The sequence below is a fragment of the Neopsephotus bourkii genome, unplaced genomic scaffold (genome assembly GCF_033783945.1).
Source record: "Neopsephotus bourkii isolate Nb327-2 ecotype Australia unplaced genomic scaffold, CSIRO-AGI_Nbou_v1 NB_1493, whole genome shotgun sequence".
NCBI classification, from domain to species: domain Eukaryota; kingdom Metazoa; phylum Chordata; class Aves; order Psittaciformes; family Psittacidae; genus Neopsephotus; species Neopsephotus bourkii.
In genome coordinates, this window is record NW_026901969.1 from 4,013,879 (window position 1) to 4,040,717 (window position 26,839).

Below are 26,839 nucleotides of genomic sequence, written 5' to 3' on the forward strand. Positions count from 1 at the left end.
CGACAACTCTGTCAGGTTCTCAGTACACACTAGCCTGCTAGCTCACTTCTACATTTTCAGTTATGCCTAACTGGCAGTTCTTTACTTTAGACCCATACTTGTGGGTTTATTTCTTGTCAACAGCCCCATACACTTCTTGCCAATCTCCACAGAAACAAACCAACCCTCCCCCAAAACCACACAACCACATGTATCCTGATTTGTCACTCTGTGACAACCTGCCCTGACAGACCCTGACAGAAACGTATTAGAGAGAGACCATGATGAAATTACATCATCCTTGTTCTTGGACTAAAGCTGAAACACAGCACTGCACCAGCTACTAGGAAGGAGAAAAATACAGCTGAACCCAGGGAAGTACCCACCCCTTATTCCATGCCATTTACATCATGCCCAGGCCCCACATTTTTCAATATACTGTCACTTCTGTCTTTTGATATATATGCAGCTGAACCCAGGGCATCAGGTCCTGTACACACCAGGTCTCAGCCAAATATCAGCGCTTAAACTTTATCCCAGTGTTTATCAAGTTCCTACTCAATCATTCTTAAGCAAAGCTTCCTACTGACCTTTTACTGTTGAATATGTAATTTTACTATGATAATTAACTTTTTCTGATTTAATACAGTAGAAATATTTTCATGTCAAGAACTTAGCTAGCAACTTTAATCTGTCAATGTATGAGGCAAAATAGAAAATGCAGGAGCATATGTATGTATGTTGATTGGTGTGGTGTTGCTGACAGAAAGGCAGACAGCTTCTCTCTGGAAAATAATTACATGAAACTTTGAAAACATACAAAAATATATTAATACCAACTGTTGCAGTTATTCCTTTTACTACTCTCTAGCTAGAATGATCACCTATAGCATGTGGAAAGACAGCATCTTTTCTGAAGCTGGAACACAGTTCAATGTGATTTACCATGTTATTTAAAGAAAATGATAAATTCCACTAATTTGGCTGTACTAAGTTTAAATTTAAATTGAAAGTTATTTTTGTCTCAATGCACATTCTTTAAAAGTAAAAAAAAAAAGATTGTGGGATTACCTTATTAAATAAGAATAAGATTATGAGGAAATTTGAGGTTTGGTTTGACAGCTGAAACAAAAAATACTACAATGCTGATATGGTTAATTCTGATTGGTTTTTTTTCACTGCAACAAAAAACAGACATATACATATACTTTTTCTGTATAGCAAAAAGTGTTACTTAAGTTGGTCTGAAATATTTTAGCTCAAGCAGTTCTAGAAACAAGAAAAATTAAACCTTTATTACATGCATGAAACAGCAGTAGCAAGCAGTGTCGTTGTCTTTCCTCTACTTAATACTTTTAATTTTAATTTTCTTCTACTTAATACTTAAATTTTTTTATTTTTACTTGGGTGATATGGTTTAGAGCGAGGTGTCCCTGCCCATGGCAGGGGGGTTGGAACTAGATGATCTTAAGGTCCTTTCCAACCCTAACTATTCTATGATTCTATGATTCTATAATACCTCAGGAGCTGAAGCATTTACTAAAGTGAACAAGGCTGACTTATGTTTAATTTTATTAATATTTTATTGTCTCAATTCCTTTGTGGATGGTCTATGAAGCATCTTCAGTTAGGCATTGCAATCTCATAATGCCCATAGATCAGAACTTAAACTATATTTTATTATTAAATTTCCTTTTTATTGTCCAGAAAAACTCTGGATATATCTTTTGAAGTGTGGTTTTGATGCCTTTGCTTGGCTCATTTTCTTAGAGCTTATGTTAGTTTAAAAGGTGCTGAAACTAAATTAGGTACTCTGTTTTCTTTTTTAAACATGACAAAATGAGTTCTTACAGTCTGAAAGTACCGTACGCATGAAAATAAGAATAGTTGTTTCGTAAAGTTCTATAAAGGCAAAAGCATTATTTCACTAATGTAAATGACAGTAAATTTAATTAGATTTGCCTCAATATTATATCTATCTGCTAGACTTATCCATTTCTTCTTTCAAAATAAGAACTACTGTCACAGAAGAGAGGGCGGCAATAGTTAGTAAATGTCATATATAGTAATACCTGTAGTTTCAGACACTGTCTAATCTAATAGTTATTTGATATAGTTATTGCATTATGCATTATTCTCACAAAATGACCTTTCTTCGTTTCTATTACTTTGTACCATTATCCTGATGATTACATTTTCTTTCATACTTTTGCTTCACGTATGTTTGTTTCAATTAAAGTTTTAGGCTACCGGTATTTTTTTTCTGTTTTGGACATACAGAAAGACAGACATGGGACATACGCTGCAGTTAGGCTCTAACTTCAGGTTTTCAAAGAAAGATTTTTCACTAGTAATTTACCAGTATAGCTATTTGAGGTCACCTAACTGACCACAAGTGCAAAGTGGTTTCCATCACTGTGGAACAATGTAGAAGAAAATGACTGATTTGTGTGACTGGTTTCAGAGATAATCTTCAGCTCCATATGTGCTTATTTTACTTGTCTTCTTTCCTCACACCCGAGATGGAGATTCACTGAATAATGTGCATTCTAAATGTAGACTGAAAGGAAATTTTTGCCTGTGCTGGTGAGAAATTTTAAGCTGGACCTCAAAAGAGAATTGTCCTCTTAGTGGGTTGCCCCATTCCTCTAAGGAAAACCTTGAGCTAAGTCTGTATGATTTTAGTAAATCCCTGATATTTTGATTTTTCTCCCTGTGTTCCATTATTTATACTTCACCTTTTCTGTCCATCACCCACTCCTGATTCTTTAATTTCTTCATTTATTATCCTGAAGTGACCTTTTTTTTTTTTTTTACAAATAAGTTTGTTGAAAGTAATGAAAGTTAAACCAAAATATTTTATAGTGATTGAAATCCAGCTCCTGTAGTAATACCAACTCTACTCGGTGGCACTAATTTCAAATTACTAAGTCATTACTCCTAAAAAAGAATGTTTTAAAATTTTTATATTCCATATGTAAATCAGTGCCCAAGTAATAATGATGTTGTAGTGTAATATAGGTAGGTGACATAGGTAGGTGTAGTTTATATCATTACATTTAAGTATGAATTTTCATTTCACAGAAATCAATCACTTCCATAAGTGCTTTGGAAATTATTTGAGAAATACAGGAAGCTGGGTGTAATCTGACAATTTTCTCTATTATTGTTGACTTAGTTCTGCTTAACGTTTTAAAGAGGCTTCATGCACTCACAAAATATATATTAATTAGAGCATTTTTCAGTTTTAAGATTATTGTTTTAAACATTCTTTATGCTCATTTAAAGTCCAGGCTTCCAGAAAACTTCATCTCATTTAGCTATGATAAAATTATCAGCATGGCATCTTGAGCATCCTAAAATTTGCCCAGCCTAAGAGTTAAATTCACTTGTCAGATTATTTCATAATTCATTGTCAAGCTTATGCTTTCCAGTAGGAGAAGCATAGCAATGAAGCGTGGGTGATTCTGTCCCACCTGCTACAGTTCATCTTCCTTTCTCTGCAAGCTGCCTGTCCCTCTGAGTGCTTGACAACTATAGCAGCTTGACACAGTGTGAGGGAGCAGAAAATGCTTAGTAGTCCATGATCTGTATTAATGCCAGAGTTTAATTGGAACATACTAAAATACCTAAAGCTGTTTTCTAACAATTCTTTTTCAGTTTAAATGAGCTACTAATATTGTTACAATGTTATATCAACATGAAATTTTTTTATATTCTCACCAATAATTTGGAACAGTAATTCTTGAGTTACTGGGAGGGGGGAAAGTCCTCAACATATCCTCATGCCCACAAGTTATTGCAATTTCCTTTAGTTAAGCTACATTGCTTGGACACATTATCTTCAATGTTAATTTCCCCCATCACTGTAGCAATGGGACACTTCATAGTTCTCTCAGTGTAGTTAGGTTTGCTTTTCCCAGGGAAGCAGAGAAGATATTTTATTTTATCTTTTTTATTTTTTTAGCATAATCATAGTCTGGGCAAAAGTTGGATAAAGCAGCAGTATCACTGCAATGTCCAAGGGTAACAAAGCTAGTGAAGGGTCTAGAGCACAAATTTTACAAGGAGCAGCTGAGGGTACTGGGGTTGATTAGTCTTGAGAAGAGGAGGCTCAGGGGAGACCATATCACTTTCTGCAGCTACTTGAAAGGAGGATAGAGCAAGGTAAGTGTTGGTTTCCTCTCCCAAGTAACAAGTGATAGGACAGGAGGAAATGGCCTCCAGTTTACCAGTGGAGGTTTTGATTGGATAGTACGAAAAGTTTCTTCACTGCAAGGGACATCAGGCATTGAAACAGGCTGCCCAGAGAAGTGGTTAAGTTGCTATCCCTGGAGGTATGTGAAAGATGTGTAGATGTTGCACTTAGGGACATGATTTGATGATGAACTTGGCAGTGCTGCCTGGCAGTAATGAGGCGCTGGGAGGGCTGGTTAATAATACTCTTGCTCAGCTGGATTTGCTGTAAGCCGTGCTCACAGAATTTATAAGCCAGAAGCCTATGTCAGCATGTTTCTTGAGCAGCCTTTGGGCTGACAGTAAGGAAAATTCCAGTGTTCATAGGTAGTTTCCAGAAAAATGAACCAAAAAATGAACCAAACTGAGTAAAACTTAAGTGTATAAGAACAGAAGAAAAAAAAAGAAAAAAGGCATTAAGTGTTCAGAGGTAGTGCAGTAATTCTTCATCAGTATTTTGACACTTAGATGTAACATCAGCTCATCTGTCTTCATAAAGTAAAATAGGCAACACAATATTTTGCACTTGATTTATTTGATGACTATGACACATATGCCAACTTTGAAATATAGTTTTATCCTCTCTAAAATTCTAATTCTAAGCTAAAGGCAATATTAGTGGATGACTTTTATGGGTTTAGTTTTCTACACTTTGCATGTTTCTAATATGGCAGCATCTTAACCTGTTACCTGCTCTTCTACAAAAGACTAGGGTGCTGTGCTCTTCATGCCATACAGTAAACTCCATGATCATCCCATTAGAAACTCTGAATGCCCACTACTCTGTTCTCTTTTTATACTTGGAAACCTTGTTTAATGTTTCTTTCTCTCTTCATCACTCTTTTTGATCTCCATTCTTCCTTCTCTTAACAAGGATCTTGTCTTTCTTCTGTCCATCCTGACTTCAAATTCCCTCTTGTGTGTCTACATCCATTCAAAAATGATTCTGGATGTATATTTTTTCCCCATGTTCTTTATTTATCTCTGTGCTATAGGTTATGTGTAACTTCTTCTATCACAGACGTTTTTCCCCTGTCAAGAATCCTGTGTCACCATAATTTTTCTTTTCCCCTAAACCAGATTTTCTCATTTTCGCTTCCTACCAAGACTTGCATACAAGCTCTCGGAACTCTCCTTTTTTGTGTTTGTCTGGAACATAAGTAGTTCTAGGTAGCAGAGTATCAAATACAATAAATTTGCTCAGTGTTTGTCCAAAAATTAGCTATCAAGATTTTGTTATTCTGAACTGCTTTAGTGGGTGCCAGCTTGAGCTTCAGACAACTGCAGACTTACAGAAGGAATAGCCATTCTAGAAGCTCAACTGTGGTTCAACATTTTCCCTTTTTCTTCTGGTTTCTCCAGAGTTTCATATCATTTTCACCACATTTAGACTCCTACTGTGGTAGGTATGATGCATTGTAAGTTTCTACATAAAGGCATACAAGACAGCCAACAGAGCAGGGTAAGTCAGTCTCTAACAGGATCAGCCAGCAAGTGGAAATCACTGTGGAGAAATTTGAGTCCACAGCATAGATTAGAGCCAGAGTCTGGCTACCCCAGGGCAATGGAATGGGGCAGAGTCTGGGTGCAGAGAGAAGGGAATGTTGCAGCCACGCAGTCTTTTTTCAGAGATGGGGCAGTGAGTGGGTTCTGGCATTAGAAATCAGCTATTTACTTACTTTTCTCCACCTATCTCCTAGATAAACTCGGTAGCCTAGAAGAATCACGATGATATATGAATTTAGACCAACATTTAGAAATTCAGTTCTACGCATGATAGCAATGAAGTGTGTCCTTAAGTACTGAGTTACCATCTTACCTAAGCACCATACCGAGTTCCCAATGACTCTGTGATGCAGAGGTCTCTATAAATTTGCCTGTTACTTTGGACTGCCTCAAACAATTAAAAATCCACCTGTATCTGCAATCAGCCCTACAGGAATTGGATGACAAAGCTCATGAGTTTCTTGCTTATTTGCTTTTGATAAATACAGGCCATCACTTGAATTCAGAAATGGTAGAAATACCCTCCTTTCTTAAACTGCGTTGAGTCATTACAATTCTTAATATATTTTGCTTACGTGTTCACTTTTTGTGAATAATACAGTTATTGTAACATAGTAACTGGCTGCAGACACAGACACAAAAACTGTATTTGAAGAAAAGATAACATCAAACCCTAATCATTCCTGACTTAATAGCAATACATTGCAACTATAATGTGATTACACTCTGGTTCTGCTTTTCTGTGCCTATCAATTCATGTAGCAATAAATTCATTATGTGGCTGAGTATAGCTATGGATTACAGATAAGTATATAACTAACAATAGCTAGGTTAAGAACACATTGAAGGAGAAATAATAAACAGCTATCCATATAACTTCAAATTTCCACTTCAGTGACTTAGATATAGTTGTATGTTGTAATTACAATACATTTAACATGCATTGTGATTCATTAATTTAGTTACCCTGCTTCAACCTTACAGTTAACAAATTATCTTTTATGTTCAGACAGTAAGAACAACAATGGTAGTTCTATGAAAGTGTAGACAAATGGGGAATTTTCTATACATCAACTATCATTTTAATTTTCCATATAACCTCAGAGTAATCATGAAAAATAATTCTATATTTTACAATAATATTAAGTTAACAATAGGCTATTTACAGGTTATTTTACAGGTATTTATAATAGCTTGAAATTTCTCATTATGGATCTTTTTGTCTTCCATCTTGTCTGCAACTCAATAGACAAGGAACATTTTAGATCACATGCCAGTAAGAAACACCATTAGCTGTGGCATTTAGAATGAACAGTCTTAAAATTGTAATAAAATATTCTGTTTACTTTTACATATTTTGTTAAGTAACTTCCAGTGGAAACTGAAACTATCTTACAGTTAGGGTGAATTAATTATAAACTTCTTTAGTATTTTTGCATGATGCTTTAGACTGGCTTTGGTTGTTATGTGGTTGTTGATGCTCATCAATTGCTATAACAAATAATATTGTAAATATGTACTTAATTTAAATAGTGGCCCTATGCTGAGTGATTTCTTGTTCTTGCTTTTCATAGCAGATTTTTAAATTAAATGAGTAGATTTCATGTTTTTCTATTTATTCCATCTGGTTTAGAATCATGAAATGTTGCCAGTAATTCCAGTAGTCTCTCCTACAGTGAAGTTGCTAAGAAAATTGCCATTTGGTACTGTGCAGTTTACAGTTGGAATTCCCATAGCATTTAGGTGCATGAAAATTAATATCCTTTTATATCAAATCCAATAGCTGTTACTGGAACATTTGGAGTGCCTTGTCTCAAGACATGAAAGGTCGCTGAGGATGACAGTGGTGAAGCGGCAAGCACAGTCTCCTTCAGGAGTTTCCAGTGAAGTTGAGGTCCTCAAAGCTCTGAAATCTCTGTTTGAGCACCACAAGGCTTTGGACGAAAAGGTACAGTATGGAAAAAAAAGCTTACTAAATACTCTATTTAACTTACTTAACTGTGCCTTATGATGCAGCAGAGCATCTGTATTGTTTATTTGGTTCTTGGAATATGTCCTGTACTTAAAACATTTACATGTGTCCAGATAAAACCATAGGAATGTATGACCAATAGCTGTAATGCACTTCAGGTCACTTTACCTATTTTTTGTAGACAACAGTGCTGACTTTTCAAAACAAGGAAATCTCACCCCTACCAGACATGCTTCTCCTATTTAGCAGTACATAAGGATGACACCATGTAATTTATTGTCTTTACAATATGCTTTTAAGTTATTGCTGAGAAAATGTAGGTATCTCACATTTTAAAAACACATGAACAGAATAAAGAGGCAGAATAAGATGTTTCTAACTACATAAATGAACCTGCCTCTTAAAAAGTTTTAAAAGGAAAACCTCCTAAATTGCAGGCATGTTTTTATCATTTACTACAGAAGCATAGTGTTTCCTTTATAAGTAGTGTAACCTAAAATAAGTAGTAGATCCTTCGTTGCAGAGTAAAGATAAAATCCACAGATGACAACTGTATCAAGTCATGCTAATTAGGAGGGTCTTTCCACTGGATTCCTCATGTGTCCTCTGCTGGAAAGACTTTTGTGTGAATAAAACTTTGTACAACTAGGAGGTATCACTTTGAGCACTGCTTACATGAATTCAGAAATCCAGTTGATGTCTAGAAACACTATATTCGGAAGACAATGCATCTGAATTAGTTAGGAAGTGCCTCATAACTACACATTCAGGGAGCACATGAGAGCCATTGCTCATGAGTAAAGAGCCTAGTACCTTGTGGAGTTTGTCTTGGCTGATTTGCTTGCGCTCATTGCTGCAGCTGAATTGCTTCTCTGTTTGACATGTTTGGGAAAGCAGAAGAGACATTTGTGTAGCACAGCACCCAAGACCATTGACTGCAGGGTTGATCTGTGTTTGTGTAGAATCAGTTGAGTGGTCTCACAGTAATAAATTTAACTTTTCCAAATTCAAAAATATACTCAGAAAGTTGACCATATTTAAGTAATTTATAGTAATATTTATTTTCTTTGGTAATAAAGATGTGAAACACTGTGGGTTTTCAGTCATACTGGGTTAATTTACAAGGTTCAAAGTTAAATGAGTTTTATGCCAAATCAAAACTTACTTTGTGTTTAGCCATAGCTTTAGATATACATTCTGTGCAGCTACATATAATGGAAGTTTGTTTAAAGAAAATCTAGGAAAGGGAATATAATGACTCTTGCATTTGTAGGAAATTTATTGTAATAAGCTTTTAGATGTCATTAAGATTTACAAAATCCTGTATTATTAAAAATATCTTTTGAGGACTGATAGGGTTTATGGTCTGAGCTTTGATCTTTTACCCAACATTTTAAACACTGATAAAATTATAGAGCAGGGAGTTTTCCTGCTTCTGTACTTTTTGACTCTATGCTGGATACATATGAGAAACAATAAGAACTAAACTTTAAACAGATTCTGATTATTTAGCAGTTATGTACTTCTTACACATTTACTTTTGTGAATGTTTTAGTGTTTAGGTACTATGCAGTTTATTTAACATCTCATTTTGAAAATTATTTTACAGAATTAGGTTGAAGCTAAATATAATATTTTGACCTATATCTCTGGAAATTCTGGTGGGTTTTTCTAATGTAACAGGTTAAAATCAGTAATCAGTTAATTTCAAAATCTTGGAGTGACACAGGTAACACGTCTTGTTCATATGATGGGTCTCTGTCCCAGTGGTAATGATAATTACCAGCATAGAAAACTCAGCCATTTGCAGTCCTATTAACAGGAGATTCGTTACATTATAAAACAAGTTTTACAATAGTTTGGCCAAAATGACTTTTTCCTATTTGCTATTCATCTATGCATTGAACCTTTTTAACTTTGATATAGTAAATCATATTTTAATTATAAAACTTTCCAAGATCAATCAAGGCAAGAGTTTAATAAATTAGTTTAAAATAATTGATTATAAACCTAGCACATATTGTTTTCAGGTACGAAAAATGGTATGAAATTATGTATTTATGTTAAAGTGTCTATCTTTAGAAGAATTGGATCAAAGTTTTGTATGCCATCCAGATACCTGATAATATAATACAATACTATCACATTATGCCATGCATTGTCAGCATTATTGAGACTTCTACTCAAAAATAATGGAAGTAAAAGAGACTGTATATACATCCAAATGTGCTGAAAAAACAATGGGGTTTGACAGAAAAATTACATAAATTAGATTTGTTTCAGACCCTTCTGACGTAAGATATTAATCCACCTATGAAAATTCATTGAAGTTACTCAGAAACTAGTAAAACAATGTAAGTTCGACCTCCTAGAGGACATCTGGCCCAACTTCCTGCTCAAAGCAGGAAGCAGGATGGTGTCAGGATGCCTAGCTGGAGTTGCCATTGCTAAGTCTTGCACCTTGTCCCTCTTATCCCGTCACTCTGCATCTCCAAGAAGAACTTGGCTTTGTCTTCTCTGTATCTTCCGGTTACCTAGTTATAGATAGCAAAAAAAAAAAAAACCAAACTCCTCTGAACCTTACTTTCTTAAGTGTGATGAGACCCAGCTCTCTCAACATCTTCTCATATGCCATGTGCTCCAGCCCAAGTCCAACTTGGTGGGCCTTCTTTGAAGTCTGTCAGTGTCTTGTACCGATGAGCCCCAAACCAGATGCAGTTTCAAAAGTCCAGAGGAAAATAGTTATTTCACTCAACCTGCTGGCTGAGCTGTGTGGCCTTTATTCACCCCTAGGTCTTTCCTGCAAAACTGCTTTCTCTTCCCCAAGCCTGACTTGTGTCCTGAAGTTATTCCATTCATAGTAATGGAATGCCACTTGGACTTTGTATCGCTGATCACAAATCTCTAAGCTTTGCAGTCCAGCCAATTTTCTACGCACTGTATAATCCCCTTTCCCAATTCAGATCTCACCCTTTTCTCTAGGGGTAAATGAAAGACCTTGCAGAAAACCTTGGTAAAGACAAAGTAAAAAACATTCCCTGTTCTCCCCACATCCATTGAGCCAGTCACCTCATCACACAAGGCAACAAATTTGGCAAGATGCCATTTGACTTTGACAAAGTCATACTGGCTTTCCCAATTACTGTCTTGTCCCATGTGTGCCTGGAAGTCGCTTCCGGACAGATTTGCTCCATAACCTTCCCAAGAGTGGCCAGCTTGTACTTCCCTGGATTTTCACAGGATAATTTCTGCCTTTTGTAATGGTGGTCACAACACTTGTGGGTTTTCCACTCATCAGGAATCTTTGAATGAAATCAAACAAATACTGGAAACTTTAATTTTTTTTCTTCACAAGAAATGTTGACATTGAAACCAATAATTTAGCCTTTCCACCCTTGAAAGAGCATAACAATATATTTTCATAAAAATGCTTGCCTTTTAAATTCACAAAAATCTCAAGGAAGTCTATCCATTTTTCCTAAATGCAAATTTTCTTTTACTTTCTCACTTCCTACGCTTAAACATCTCAAGGTGTTGTTGCAAATTCTGCCACAAAACTTGACTGGTCATGCAAGGATAGCTGTGTACACCATACGAGAGTTACAAAACCATCCTCGTTATTCTAATGAAAGTCAATGAAAAAGACAAAACTAGACTGGTAGGTGGAAAACAAAACATATCAATTCAGGGTTCATAGTTCCAAGGAGGACTGCTTAAGTATAAGGAAAACCAGGAATGATACTTTATTCCAAATGACCTATTGTCTATATATTACATGAAATCTATACTTTGCCTTTACCTTTTGTCCAGAAAACAGATCACCATAGAGAATGGCATCACAGTGCATTAGAAAGAGAAAACATGCCACTGACACTTATTTCAGTGACTGACAGCTCCTTCAGCATCCCTTCACCCCCTGTAGAGTGAAATCTTGTCATGAGCTTCCCCTGCTAGAAAGCCAGTCCCATGTGGCTAAACCAAATATATAAATCCTAGTGAGTAGAAGGTAGTAAGAGTATGCTGTTATTCTTACTTCATTGCCCGTATGAAATCCTGGCAGTGCCAGACAACCATCTTCATAGTCTGCTCTAGCATAGTCACAGTTTGTTTTGTGAGAATTTTCACTTTAGGGTTTCAGGATAATGAAAAAATATATAAATATTTAGTATTCTCTGTGTATCTCAAATCTCATTGTGTCTCCTTGGGTGAATTGTGTCACAGCAAATAAAAATTACACTAGCTGTATTATTATTATTTAGAAATTTCATTTGGCATAACCTATACATATAGTCAAACATCAGTATGTAACTAATGATGCTAAAATATTTAGAAATCTGAAAACGCTGGCCGTGGACACTTCTGCTACCAATTCTAGATTTTCTTCATGTTCAAAGTTAAATTCAGTGATTGTTTTTAGTAAGTGTAAGGTTATGTTATGTCTAACAAACAAAAGGTATTTAAAAAATTGAAAGTTTTAGAAACCAGAAGTTAGAACTGATTACAACTGGGAGTGATGTGAAATTTTGACTTAACATTTCTAATAGCCTTTGCTGTTGCCTAAGGCACTTAAAATTTGTGGCTGTATTCATAGGGAAGATAGCCTGTCTGGAAACTTAATTACCCCTGACCTTTTTAATGCTTCAGTTCCCAAAGACTTCTCTTACTGCTGCTGCTATCTTTCTTTGGTTTATTTCACGCAATGAAAAGTTTTAGAAATAATGTAATATGAAACATTTTGAGATATTATATATGAATATCACAGTATCACAATATACATGGAATAGTTTATAATAAAGAAGATGATGAAATTTACTAGACATTAGAGTTGAACAGAAAATAGAAGCACAGATTAATTTCATGGTTAGAATATACACTGAGTATAAGAGTAGGTCAGGAAGTACATATTGCTCATATGCAAATAAGGAAGAACAAAAACTAGAAAAATGGTTATTTTATTTATACCTTTTCATACCTATAATTAAATTCTAACATGTGCCTGAGTATTTTAATGCAGACGTTTTTCGTATTTTCCTCTAAACTTTGGGCTCAACATTTAAGCATGTGGAAAGAAGAAACTGTTTAATGCAACTTCTTCCCCAAACACACTTTTTTGGTTGATGCTTCAAGAGAAGAATCCAGTTGATCTCCACAGAGGAAGGAGACTACCAGGTGTTATTGTCCTAGCTAAGATTCAGAAGAACACTGGGTTTCTTATGACTAATGGCAGAAAAGTATACCTGATATTCTTGCAAATAAAATCAACCTGGTCATGTGAACATTATCACTATCATTTTATTCATTAGCACGTAGCTAGGAGAGCTTTTGTTCAATAGACTGTTCATGAAACAATAAAAAAAAAAAGATATTCAATGGTAGCATGTGCAAGCGTTTTTTAAAAGCTCTTTGTGGGCTGCAGACCTGGAAAGAATGAAGAAAGAATTTGACAGCAAGGGAAAATGTGGGAAGTAGTTGCTAGGAGACAGAGAAAGATGGGTGATATTTTGCACCAACAGCAGTGCTAACATGACATTGACTATGTTATATTTCAAGATAATGCGGTTGCATTTAAAAGCCAGAGGAATACACAGTCATCTGGCACATGTTAGAGGATGTATCCAACCCTTTGCTTGCTGTGCAACCCCTTTGCTCAGCACTCTAATAGAAATCTGTCCTTGAAACGTGCATGTTATAGCATGTTCTGATCAGGTGACATCTGATTACTCTTGCTTTGTGAAAGTTTATTTAGTGAAGCTTTACCTAGTGCAAAGAAAATAGAAATACATTGAAGGACTTTGTGAAATTTAAGTAGTATGCTATTTCTGAAACGATAAACACGGTCTCACTGAGATAATGCTTACTTTTCTGAACTGTAGTTACTTACTGTCTTTCACTTCCACAAGATAAATAACATAATATTCTAATTGCTAATTTGCATTTATAATATGAATCACACACATACCTCCTCCCTCTATATTATCAGATAAAAATAGCTTGCATTTGTTCCAGCTCCTTGTTCTCTGACAAGCTAGTGACCAGGAACACCACCTTTTCCTGGACCTCTCAGAAATGAGAATGGTTCTGTTTGCTTTTTTTGCTGTAACATAAATCTGAAGTGGAAATCCAAGACAAAAGTCCTTGCAATGCATTTGTATATGGCTTTTCAGTCTTTGCCTGTTACCCTGTCTTTAGATTCTAAGGTTATTAGATGAACTTTAAAAGTTCAGGAAAACGTTAGTACAATTACTAACTGGTAAATATTGCTCAGAGTAAAATATTTTCAAAATACATGCATACTACATAGGTTGATGTGGCTTTTGTATTCTTTCCTGGAATGTGAGTGACCAAACCTGAAATCTTTATTCAGCTTTTGTCTTATTCCTCCAGTTTATTTTGAAATCAGTTGAAGACTGAGAAATTTAAAGTGAGAAATAAAGTTATAGTTTATGATCTGTAAAATGAAGCAGATTTCTCCTTCAGATCAGAACACTTCCTGTCTTGTTCAGTGATAAAAGATTTCCCTCCACTTAAACAACCAGTATGTATGTGATTTAAAGTGATGAATTAGTTGCAACATTTCCAATGGAAAATGTGAATGAATTAGTTGTTCACTGGGCAGATGAAAGGAAAAAAAGTCTCCTGGGCCAAGGCAGAGTTGCTTTCAGTTCCTCCTGCAACTCTTATACTCACAGAACAAGGACCACTACAGTTTTGATTAGGTCATTATAAAAAAGCAGTACTTTTAACTGTGTACGTAGAAAGGAGGGAAGGCAAGGCAAGGCTAAGGAAACATCTTCCAGCTGTTGCTCTGTGTCACACTGGTACTGTTCCATGTTACTAACAATGTTCCCTGTTACTAAGAATAAATAGGCCAAGAATGAAAAAGAAAATTATTTGAATATAATAGCTTGATATTCAGAATGAAGACATTAGTTCTCTACCTAATTTTTTCTAAAGTGACATGTTAAAAAAAAATTGTCTCTTAAAATTTTTTTTTAACAAATGCCTACTATTTTCAGGAAGTGTTTATTTCAGGCTTTGAAATGTCCATATAAAACCCACTCAGATTCAGTTCTATAGTGTCACAATGTATGATTAAGATTAGGATAATTTTTCTGATTTCAGCTCCTGTGGATCTGTGACCTCAGTAATGTTGCCTAGTTGGTTTGCAAATTCTAACTATTCAAAGTGAATGCCAGTGTTAGACATACTATAACATATTTTTTAAACATGCATTCTCGTTTGTAAAACACTTCAGCTTTTATATATGGAGGTTTCAGGAAACTCACAAAAATCTGAAGTAAAATTACCAACTGCAGTCTTCCGAATTTTCTCTCAATCATCTTGTCCCCCAGCAGTGCTTACAGCCAAGAGCACTGAAGCCAGAAAGGTGACTGTCATTTTTCCATGGAGTTTTTGCATCTCAGCTGAGATTTCCATTAAGAAATTGTTATCTGCCAGCAGCTCTCACTGTGGTTAGAGAAATTGAAATGAGGACTCTTGAACACAGGACTACACCCCTCAGTCATAGGACATGGACTTTAATAGTGAAGAGCTAGTAAAAGATAGAAATGGTGGTAAGAGTAGCACAATACATAAAAAGAGTTTTAGGATCCACAGAGGAATTGAGGGAACATCTGTGGAGGCAGAGAGCACGATAAGAGAAGAGAGAGAGGAAAGACGCGAGTACGAGATAGTAGACTTGTACTGTCTTGAGTCTGACTGGGAGCAGGTCATCAAGCAGCCCTTGGAAGCTGATAGAAGAACTGGAGAGATAATAGTGGTTTTCAAGCAGAATATGATTTAAAAAATAGGAGATAGGAAAATGAAGAAATCATTTTTCAGCTATTCAAACAATTGAAGTTTTTTGATTGCAAGCAGCATAACTAAAAAATAGAATTAGATGAAAAATATGAATAAATTAGAATTAGTAAATATAATATTTAAAATTAATTTTCCATATTCCAAGTGTGTTAGAATTGAATACTAAAAAAATCATATAAAATGACTGCTACGATAGCTTATGTGCTACCATAAAACTGAAGCTTTATAAGGACGCTTTCCAGGAATTATGTAGCTCATTTTGGAAAGCAAGCTTTATAATTAAAGATTTTTACATAATTTTTGATGAAAAAAGTACAAAAATGTAATAAATAGTAAAAATATTTTAGGTTCCATTGAATATTTTGACTGTATTCTCTTGTTCTGTTGTATAAAACCTACTGAAACAGTCATTTGTAGTAATTTTCACTCTTATCACTGCCACTCACAGATGGCTCACTCACTCCCACCTTAAAATGACTTAAACTTGTGTCAGGTGGGGAACAGGCACGGTCAGTTACTGTAGCTCAGCTATTAATTAGATAGTCACACCCTATAGGAAATGGCCATTTAAGCTACAACATGCATCTTTGGGAAAGTTAACTTTTTTTTTCTTTTCAATCTTATAGGGCTGAAGGAATAGAGGGAAATTAATTGATCAGAAATTGGACTAAAAAAATTGAGGTTTCTTTCTAATCTTCAGAGCATCTTAGTATTTCATATACCTTAATACTCTTCAACTCACTTTTCTTTTGCTTCTTTGAGCAAATCACTTGTGATTTCTGATCTGTTAAGGCTAGCAATATTGCTTAGTATATAATAAAATCATAGTTACCTGAGGGTATTCAAATAATTCATGTAATAGATGAAATATATTTTCTTTTTTTGTTTCTTTTAATAAATCCAAAGAATGTAAAGAGGACCAAAATACCTCAAAGTCCTCCATAAGCAACTATATTTGCATTTGTTAGAAATGCTGAATAGGTTTCATTTTTAGTGTTCATTTCCTGAATATGTACTTGACCTTTAGTTTTAAAGTTTAGTGAACATGTTATGTTATAGTTTTGCTAAACTTTTTTTTTTTTTAAAGTCTTAAGCCATTCTTGGGATATAGTGAGTCTATTTGCAAAATTTCACTTGTATCAGTAGTAATAGAAAAAAAAAGTGTGTAAGGAAAGTTAATGTTTATCAGATTAAGAGGATATCACTGGAAAAAGTACGGAAGCATTAGTACATGAACACCTTTTCAGGGATCTCCTGTATTTGTCAAGTGTGTGCAAGCAATTGTATATACATGAAGAAGTACTATGTTCTATTGTACATGAAAGGTTTTCATTTTGATTTGTTTTCCAGCTGCATCTCTTGGTCTAAGAGAATATGCTAACTTTCCTTACAAACATTGCTAATAGCCTTAAACATCCTTGGATCATCAGCTGGAAGAACATTGCTGCAGTGTAGCTGGAACTTGTATAGAAGTATATCCTGAGTGTTGACTGATGAGACAGGTTGTAATATGAGGTTAATGTCAGGTGCCTAATGAAGTTGTGCAGATTAGGAGAGGAGTTGCCATAGGCTCCCTTCATATCTGGGAGGAAGAATCACCTGCACCCAGCACTGAAAGTCACCTCTGTGTCTGATTTGCTTTTGATTGTATTAGGACAGTGGTAGTCCATTGCCAGCTTAGGTTATCTGTCATTACATGAGCTGATGGTGAGCCAGAGTACTCAAACAACAGTAAATGTGTCTTCAGAAGTATTAAATGAATATAATATTTAACATTTAATCATAATTTCAATACTACCAATAATAATTGAGTAGATCATACACATCCTTGGAACACAATAGGTCATCTATGAAACTGGCACAAGCACAACCATCTTTTCTGCTTATGAGAGTATATCCTGTTTATGACTTTTTGCAAAACCAAAACAAGCTGCATGATGATATAAAAAATCTTTATTATGTGTGCCTGAAGGCAATGCTGCAAGTTATTTTGTAATGAATTTGTTGAATCCAATTGATATGAACAGATTAGTTATCTTCCATGCACTGGGACTTAAAACATCTGCAAATGTTTTTTTTCTTATTCTTTGTAAAACATGCTTGTAAACAACATTTTATTTTTATTCTGTGTCATCTTAGAATATTTTCATTTGCTGTGTATTCCATAAAAATACAGGCAAACTGGAACAGCAGTTTGACACTTCGAGTTTGACACGTATTTTCATGGGTTTAGTATTCCCATGGTTAGGTTTGAAAGTTTACAACACTGTATGGTCTCATGAAAGGATGCAACACACATGCCTGCAAACAGACTGGCAGAGCATACAGTAGTGCATATGGCAGATTATATAATCTTTAAAGACTGATAGAAGTTACGTTACTGCACATATTTTGATTTTTCTTCTAGGTAAGGGAACGACTGAGGGTTTCTTTAGAAAGAGTCTCTGCACTGGAAGAAGAACTAGCTGCTGCTAACCAGGAGGTAACACAAAACACTTTCTCCCCTTTTGAGGTTCAATTTCTCTAATACTCTGTCCCATGTATTCCCTGTCACTTTTCTTAAAGCTCTCAGGAAAAAAAAAAAAAAGATAAATTGCATTCTGAATAAGCTGCTCAGTGAGGCTTGTTTAAGGTGGTTGTAAGACCTGTTTATTCCTTTATTCCCTTCTTCTGTTCCCTTGTGAGCAAACCAAAATCCAAGAGCTAGTGACAGATTCCCACATTTCTTACAGGCCATGAAAAAAGAGTGAACCAACAAATATGTCAGTTACTATAAACAATTCAATAACCTGAATTCTTGTTTTACTATAAAAGTAGAATACACACATACATATATATGCATATATACATACACATATTATAAAGTGTTAACATTGATGGAGGAAGGATTATGGATGGCTTTGAAATTTAGGTTTGTCTCTTCCCTTTTAATTGCAGTGTATCATGATAGGCTGTGGTGCCACATAACTATTGTGAATTTGGACAAGAGATGTTTTTACCTGTATAGTAGTTTGCAGAATGTTCTCTTTTGTATGAAAGGGTTACAGCAACACATATTTGCATTGCACAACAACAGTACACATATAGAAAGGAATTTTACACCCCAGAGAGGTGTTTCTGAGGCCAGAAAATATGAATATTGGTGTCATCTGATGACCTTACCATTCCCATTATGTTCTGAATCTCCACCTGATGTGTGCTTCTCACACTGTTAAAAATAAGTCAGACAAGCAAGAGAGCTGGATTAAAGCTATTTTGGGTTATGTCCATTTACTGGTGTCCTTTTCCTCACGTTTAAGAGAAAAGCTGAAAAAAGCCACAGACAAACAAGAAGTACTAACAAATAATTCTGGGAAAATGGAATGTAATTCAGAATAATATGTGATAATGTAAAATATAGACTCCTAATGTATTTTTTTCCAATATTAAGCTAGGAAAGTTACTTTCTTAAAGTAACCTCTTAAAAATAGGATCTTCAGTTAAGATATTAGTGCTATATAAATTATAAACAACATGTTTTGAATCATTTCTTTCTTCTCTGAAGTAGCTGTAATTTATCTGTGCAAAAAATAAAACCCCTCTTTCATTCTTCCATTTCATAATGTCTAGGATACTTAGTTTCAAATGATTTAGTTATACTGTATTATTTATTCGGTTATTTGCAACAGTTTTTATTAAATAGAAAACAGTCCTTTTGTTCAATCAAGCCAACTGAGATATACCACACTTCTCTAATCCCTCCCATTTAAGATCCAATTAAACCAAGTCCACTTCACTGAGCTCGGGACCAGGTCTTTAAAGCATCACCTTGTTATGTGGAGTTTTAAATAAAATAGTGAGATTTGTATTGACAGTAAGGAACAACGGCATGCACAATGAAATCTAATTGAAATAGGACTTTCATAGCCTTTCTTGCCCCAAATCCTTAGAAATGTTGTACAAACTTTGTGTCTACCTGATACTAAAAACATTTAGAAGAGCCAAGCATAATCAACCAAGCATAACATGACCAGTAACACAATCTGAATACTATTATTTCAGTTTCCTGTGAGGCACTCTTAAAGTTGAAAAACGGAAATTCAATTAAATAATAGGGAAAAAAGATGGTAAGAGATATGGAAGAGAACAGGTGGATAATTTTCAAACAGATAATGCATTTGAACAAGAGCAGATGATTTTCACATAATTATTTATTTAAACAACATAAAATTAATTAGAGAACTGCAGTATATAAGCCTGTTTTCATACTAGGTTCTACAGTGAATACACAGGTAATAAATGGCTTTAAAAATTTATTGTACTATATATGAAAATAAATGGACTAAGTTTACAAGGGAATTGAATAATGTTTTCCAGTAGTTTCTGTATTCCTGTCACTCGCTGTCTGTTCCCCCAAGATAATTAATATTTTCTTTCATATTCATATTCTCATACTGATTCTGAGTGTACTACATATTCAGAATTGTATCTAAACATAAAATGATGACAGTAAAGTGGTCCCCTGATTAAACAAGTATATCAATAGATATATAACAAGTATCACATTGAGGGATACAAAATGCTAGAAATGTGTACGTTAAGGTAACACTTTTCTCTGAAAGCCTATGGCTGTGGCTCTGATAGAGCAACAGTGAAAAACTGCAGATACTCATGCATACTTACTGGAAAAATGCTTATATAAAACAGAAAAAAGAAGGGAGAACAACTATAGCTTTCCATCACTGGGTATTAAACAAACTCTCATTTAGTAGTCTTCATGGCATATTGCATATATAGCAAAGGGAGTGAAAACATCTGTAGCTCTGTCGAATCTGGTTTTCTCTCCAGTTGCAAACACCATCTTAAAAAGCACTTTGTACTTGATAGGGAATAGTAACACACATTGACTTTAAACTGCAGGGGCAATTGAGATGGACAGTTGGACTCACTGGGGGAACTTTGTGTAGCTAATATTTAAGGGTAATGTGTAATGGAGAAGGGCTTTGACCTGCAGTTCTAACAGTGACTATTGATATAGCGTAAGTCACTCTCATTGGTTCAGTTGAACTTTTCAGAAACAAGAATGCCCGACAAACAGTTCATTGCTGTTTTGATTCTGTGATGGAAATAGCTTCTATAAGAAAGCAAATGTGTAGTTTATCTCCTTTTCAGATAAATGCTACACAGAAATTATTTTGATTTTATGTAATGTTTCAATATGCTAGTGATTTTTATATTTTCAAAAAGTCAGTTATCTATAAATTGCAATATAAAATATACATCAAATTAAGGAAATCCTTATGTTTACTACAGGTTTAATAATAATTTAGGGCTAGAATTAACCAAATCAGTTACATTAACTATTCTACTGAATAGGAAGTCCTGGTTTTAAATTGTGTCAAGCTGAAGGATACTTACAGGGTACATCAGCTACTTATTAAAACATGTTTACAAACACTAAGTATTATACTCTGTCTTACAGAGCACAGGATTCAGTTCAGAATTAGGAGTTTTGAATTTATGTGTCTACATGTGAACCAATATCTAAGGTTTGACTGCAGTCTGTGGAGGTCTAGTAAATCCAATCTGCCAGCTGAGCTGGTGATGAATCTGCCAGGGCTGCCAGATACAGTACAAAATGGACACGAGAGCTATGTCTTGTTTGGAGCTAGAGGTAGGGAAGGAATACTGCTGGTCACTGTAATGACACCAAATGCCTGTGTTAGGTAACTGACTCTCACAACAAGCTCATAGGTAGACACCTCATGAATAGGCAGCTAAATTTAGGTGTCTTACTCCTTACAAACAGCAGAAGCTCTCTGAGTCAGGCAGTGGGATTCTAGATACGGGGAAGATATAAAATAAAAAAAGGGCCTGTATTATATTTACAGTGGGCTGAAAATTCTTTAAATATACTTTTTACTGTGTCTGCTGTAGCTAAGATGAATTGTAGATAGTTTTCTGAAAAATTTACTTCCCATTTTTAGTTGAAACTACTGTAAAACATAGCTACATTTGCTTACCCTCAGCTGCTTTTAAAATGATGCTGATTTTCAGCTGGTTCCACATAACCCATGGTCTCTCCAAATAGTTTTGTCACTGAAGGTCCAATCTGCAGTTAGCAATCAGACAGCCTGCAACTGGTACACCAAAATCTCCCTCTGGAAACATTCAAAACCCACCTGGGTGAGTTCCTCTGTAACCTGTTCTAGGTGGCCCTGCCTTGGCAGGGGATTGGACTAGATGATCTCCAGAGGTCCTTTCCAATCCTAATGATTCTGTGATTCTGTGAAGCTCAGTGGTACAATACTGTCTATGAATTTTTTGAAGGCAAATGTGTTGTTTTACAGTGAGTATATGAACACAGTTCTGTTAACCAGCTTCATTTTTACACACTAATTTGAGAAGACTGAGTCTCATTTGCAAGGGAATTGGGATGCTAATTTTCCTTCCCAGTTTTGTCATTTATGATCTTCATGGAAATTAACTTTAATATTGAAATTACTGACAATATAACCACTTTTGTTCCACAGCTTTTGAGATCCTCTTATTAGCCTTACGAGTGTGAATCTTCTAAAAGTATGCTAAACTACAGCACATGCAAACAAGACACTAAGATCTTTCATTAGTGCCATATATCACCAGGAGCTCAAGCTCTAGTGGCTTCCTCAGGGGAAGGATACATAGATTATAGACCATGGTCCATAGTGATGCTTTTAAACCTATTACTGCTGCAGTGTGCAATGTTAAATAACTGTTGCAATTTCCATTAACAGATTTCACTGTTTGCCAGAACTCTTAACAGATAGTCTCCAAAACAAAGAAAAAAAACAACACAACAAACCTTGAAAGCTTTTTCCCAGGGCTTGTATGTAAAATTAAGCTTTATACGTAGATACTACTATACTAAATTGGTTTTTTTTTGTTGTTTTTTGTTTGTTTCTTTCTTTCTTTCTTTAGTGGCTGCGCTTACTTTACACATGAAATTTCTCCTGCTTGTCTGAAACATTTTTCCAACCCTTGTTAACTCTTCTGCATTAGTAAGAATTGTACGATAAGTGGCATTCCAAACCCCTTTTTTGTTTCTGGTTAATTTGCTGGCTTTTTCACTTTTCCTCATTGGTAGAAAATGTAGCATAGAAAATTATGTTTATTATCTCAAATATATACTTTAGGAACCCACTGAGACTGTGTAGAGTATGAAATAAGAGAAATTACTGGTTTGGGTTTATATATCACTGTGCTCCCATACACTTTTCTTCAGCATTTGTTGAAAATGTCAGTGCTGTTTGCAAAGGCCAAACAACACAATATCACTTCTGTCACTTGACACATAGATTATATTTAAAACAATCAGACTTCCTTTTAAAACCTCATTCTTACAGTTTCTACAGAATTCTACTCAGTTTTGCTCCTGGAGCTATGAGAGAGCTTGCAGGAGTTTTGGACCATAGATCCGTGCTTTATATAACTGCATGCATTCCCCTATTTAGGCAGTACTTTTCTTCCTAATAGTGGGTTATTTTATTCATTAGGTTGCCTTAATGATATTTTTTATAGCATCCATGAAAGCGTTAATAGATGATTTACATCACCGAAGAGAAGTGATGATTTGCAATTTATGATTCTTTATATTCTATCCTAGAAACACTAGAAAATGTAGCGACTTAGTCACCAAAGAACTTTCAAACGACATATTTAATTGCCTGACTCTTGCTATGCACGGCAAGTCAAGAAACCAGTAAAAAATGCAGATACTTTTAACAGTTGAGGACATTTTTGTCTCTGACCATGAGGAATGCTGCAGACATGATTGTAGTGTCATTGCAACTAATGAAATATTCTGTAATATATATATATTAAACCTATAAATATATATACACATATATACATACATTTTGTATATATATTTATTTTATATATAAAATAAAACATATATAAAGACATATATATATTAAACATATAATATAAAACATACATATATATTTTAAAGTAAAGCCTCAGTTAAATTATGCCGTGTTCTGAGGCTAGCTGTGCTGTGTTGCTTTTACCCATATTGTGTTCCTTTTACCCATGCTTGCATGTGAAAAACATGCATCAGCTGTTTCAGGTCCTTTTAGCTTAAGGTACTTTTTATTACAGGAGTTTCTGGGTGGCCTTTCCCTTTGTATGTAAATACAATGCAGAGATTTTTGGAGTAGAAATATCGTTAAAGGAATAGTTTGATGAGGAAAAAAAGGGCATGCACCTTTTTTGAATGTATAATATACACAGAATTTCATTAATGTGAATTTCAGAAATTATAGATATCAAATCTCTGGATGAAACTGGGTAGAATTTAGTGACTTTTTCCTGAAGAAGTCCAGGTGGATGGCTTATACCTATCTCTGGTGACTTCAGTAGATCTTTCTGCAAAAACTCTGAATCAGCCTTCATCTGCAGCACCTTGCTTTACCATATTTTCTCAGAATGGTGCAACTGAAAGCTACTGCCTTGCAAACTCTCTCCTATACTTTTTTTAAGATTTTTTTTTTTTTTTAAGCTATAAGTTTACACAGGTCTTTAATCTGGAGGAACTTTGTGGTTTGAACTTAAATTTTAAATGTCTATGTAATTATGCCAAATTATATATTTTCTGCAAAGTTGCACAGAATTGAAAAGATCTTGGTTTGAAGCGTAATATTTATCTGCTTTATGTAATTGCTTTTCATTCTGCATTTAACCTTAGCCATCTAGTTAAATGCTAACTGCTGAAAGTTATTGTTGCCCTTAAGTTTTAAATGTGGTAATGAAGCACAATGACTTTTTTTGTGAATGTTTCTCATTCTGCATGTTCCAGAGCATTAATTTCTGGCTCTACACATTTGAAGTAGTGTGTGTGGTATGGCAGCTGAGAGGTTGAAAATTACCACAGCAGCACTACAGCCTTCATTGCCTTACTTTTTTACAAAGTCAAAAAGAAAGAATCACACACACACACAAAAAAAAGCCAGTTTTGTTGCTGTAGCTGTTTCATTTTGTGTCCTCAACTAAATGTAATCTGAGTTCTCAGAGGAAAGAAACACTGAAATTCTTTGTGGACATTGAGTGCATCAGGGCTGATCTTTGCATTATCATCAAAAGCATTTTTTACTGAATTCAGGGCAAAATAGGCCTGAAGTTCAGTATGTTTTTCAAATAATTGTTTAAGAATATTACTTTCAATTGACATATTTGAAATGGACATCACCATTCCACTTGCAAAAGTGGTTTCTCAGTATAATTCCCATAAATTTCTGCCATAGAGAAAAATGTTCCAATTTCCAAATCCCATATATTTCCTACAATGACAGTAGATAGTAATTTTATATTTTAATGATTTATCATTCAAATATGATAAAACATATTTTAATATTGTCATACAAAAATCTTAATAAGAAGTGCACATAAATTTGATTCCTTCTTTTATAACATTCTTCAGTCACTTAGACCTGTTTATGTGTTGGCAACCCCGTAATGTATGTTAAATAAGTTCAGCAACTTTGATCTTTGCTGAAATGATTTTGCAGACCAGTATTGTGTAGCTGCCCAAATGTCTCAGGGTATTTTCAAAAGACATCCAGAAGTGCTGTGTTCTCTTACCCCTCTATTTAGCATCTGGCCACCATATCCTAACATACATAAATTTTCAAATTTTGTCTTGACTTCTCATCTGCTTCCTATGTATTCTTTAGAAGAAACCAATTTGTCTGAAAGATTGTGATTAATAGAAAGGATGTTTGGTATGTGCTCAGGTGTTAATGGAGAGCTTCTTGAGAAAAAGTGTAGCTGAACAAATAAGCTTTTTATTCCTTCACAAATCTATTAGTTCTAATACAGTAATTGATATCAAGTGCTTGGTAAGTTGTATATATTACTCTTCATTAAGTATCATGTCATAAAGGCAATTGCTACTTCCTGTTTTAATTTCTGAACATTCTGAGATCCCAAATATGTTTTGCAGCACAAACTCTCCATAAAGTTAGCTTATTTATCAAAATAAGCAAAAACCCAACCCAGTATATTTCTGTGTGTGTTTGCTTTAAAAATTATTTCAAGGATGCTTATTTTGAAAACAAATTAGGTGCTACAACTCTTAATATAAATGTAATCTTCCTTTGGTGTACTTTCTGGCAAACATAGACATGTACTAAATCTGTTAGTGTATAACAATTTAATATGAACATTTCCTGCAAGAATCTGTGGAGGTCCTCTTCCTACCTTGTGGCTCTGACCACATCTTCCACGTACTGGACCTGCTGATTTTCTCCTTACTCACTTTTTCTGAAAGCAGATCAAGGGTTAGCTTTGCTTTTACAGTCTGGCACCCCTAAAAGTTTTCAGTGATGTCACTTGTTTCAGTCCATACTACATGAGTTCTCCTACACTCCAGTTTCCCTTCTCAGCTTTGCAGTATTTTCTTACATGTTGCTTTACTTTAGAAAAGTGTTAGAGAAGTTTTGATTTACACTTCTTCATGTCACTCCTTAAACATCATTGCTGTCACCATCATTACTGATTATTATTAAGAAAGTGATGACAAATTTTTAGTCTTTCTCATCTTTTCTTTTTTCCAACTCTTTTGTCCAAATGGTTAAAGAAAAGTAACAAGGAAATCTATGACAAATATTTACATTATTCTTTTGTTTAAATGTTATATTCTCTTTTTTATACTACCTGTGGCCTGTCTTCATATTATTGCCTTTGGGCATTTAAAAATTTTGCATTAAAAATTTTTACATTAAAAAATGTGGCCTAATCTTAATTACAGCTTAGAGTGCTGTATAAATATTTACTAGTACATTTAATAGTAATATATATTCCATCTTCACATTTATATTGGAGAGCTTTTATTGCACAACTTTACTATGACTATTACTGCATTACTACATTCTCAGAAGAGTGCCAACAGACGAACAGGACTCTTTTTTTATTATTATTTTTTAAATTAAAATATGGATCCTTCTCCATAGCATTTCTTAGAAGTGCCTTGTAGTTTCTGTTGCTTTTACAGCTGTGGAATGGATAACATTACTGTAAAGCCAGGGTAGCACAGTGACCTGTGCGGTACATGTGGCTGTCATCCTTACCATTTTTAGTACCACAGAAGCTTTGCAAATGTCACTCACAAGTCTCAGGCTAATCTGGTCCTTTTTGAATATTCTTGCTCTGAAAACATTGAGGTTACTTTAGCTGGGGTGACGGCCTATTCCTGCTGCAGAAAAAGTAGGATACAATCCAACAGAATTCATGGGTGCAATGATCAACTTTATAAGTATTGATAGATGAATCTGGCTAAATTGCATAACTTAATTGTTGAGAGCTGAT

The 26,839-nt window shown here is 34.7% G+C and overlaps 1 protein-coding gene across 8 annotated transcripts in view; it reads left to right on the top strand.

Moving 5' to 3' along the window:
• Window positions 1-26,839, top strand: part of PPFIA2 (PTPRF interacting protein alpha 2) — a 338,209-nt gene that overhangs the window by 213,147 nt on the left and 98,223 nt on the right. For 7 of the 8 annotated variants that reach the window (XR_009727817.1, XR_009727818.1, XR_009727822.1 and 4 more), the window contains 2 exons: window positions 7,505-7,669; window positions 17,922-17,996. Coding sequence is in view for 2 of the 8 variants with exons in the window: in XM_061369361.1 (XP_061225345.1) it covers window positions 7,505-7,669; window positions 17,922-17,996 (240 nt within the window). In the remaining 6 variants the exon portion in view is untranslated. The remainder of the gene's footprint in view (window positions 1-7,504; window positions 7,670-17,921; window positions 17,997-26,839) is intronic. The other variant, XR_009727819.1, reaches the window with a different exon arrangement.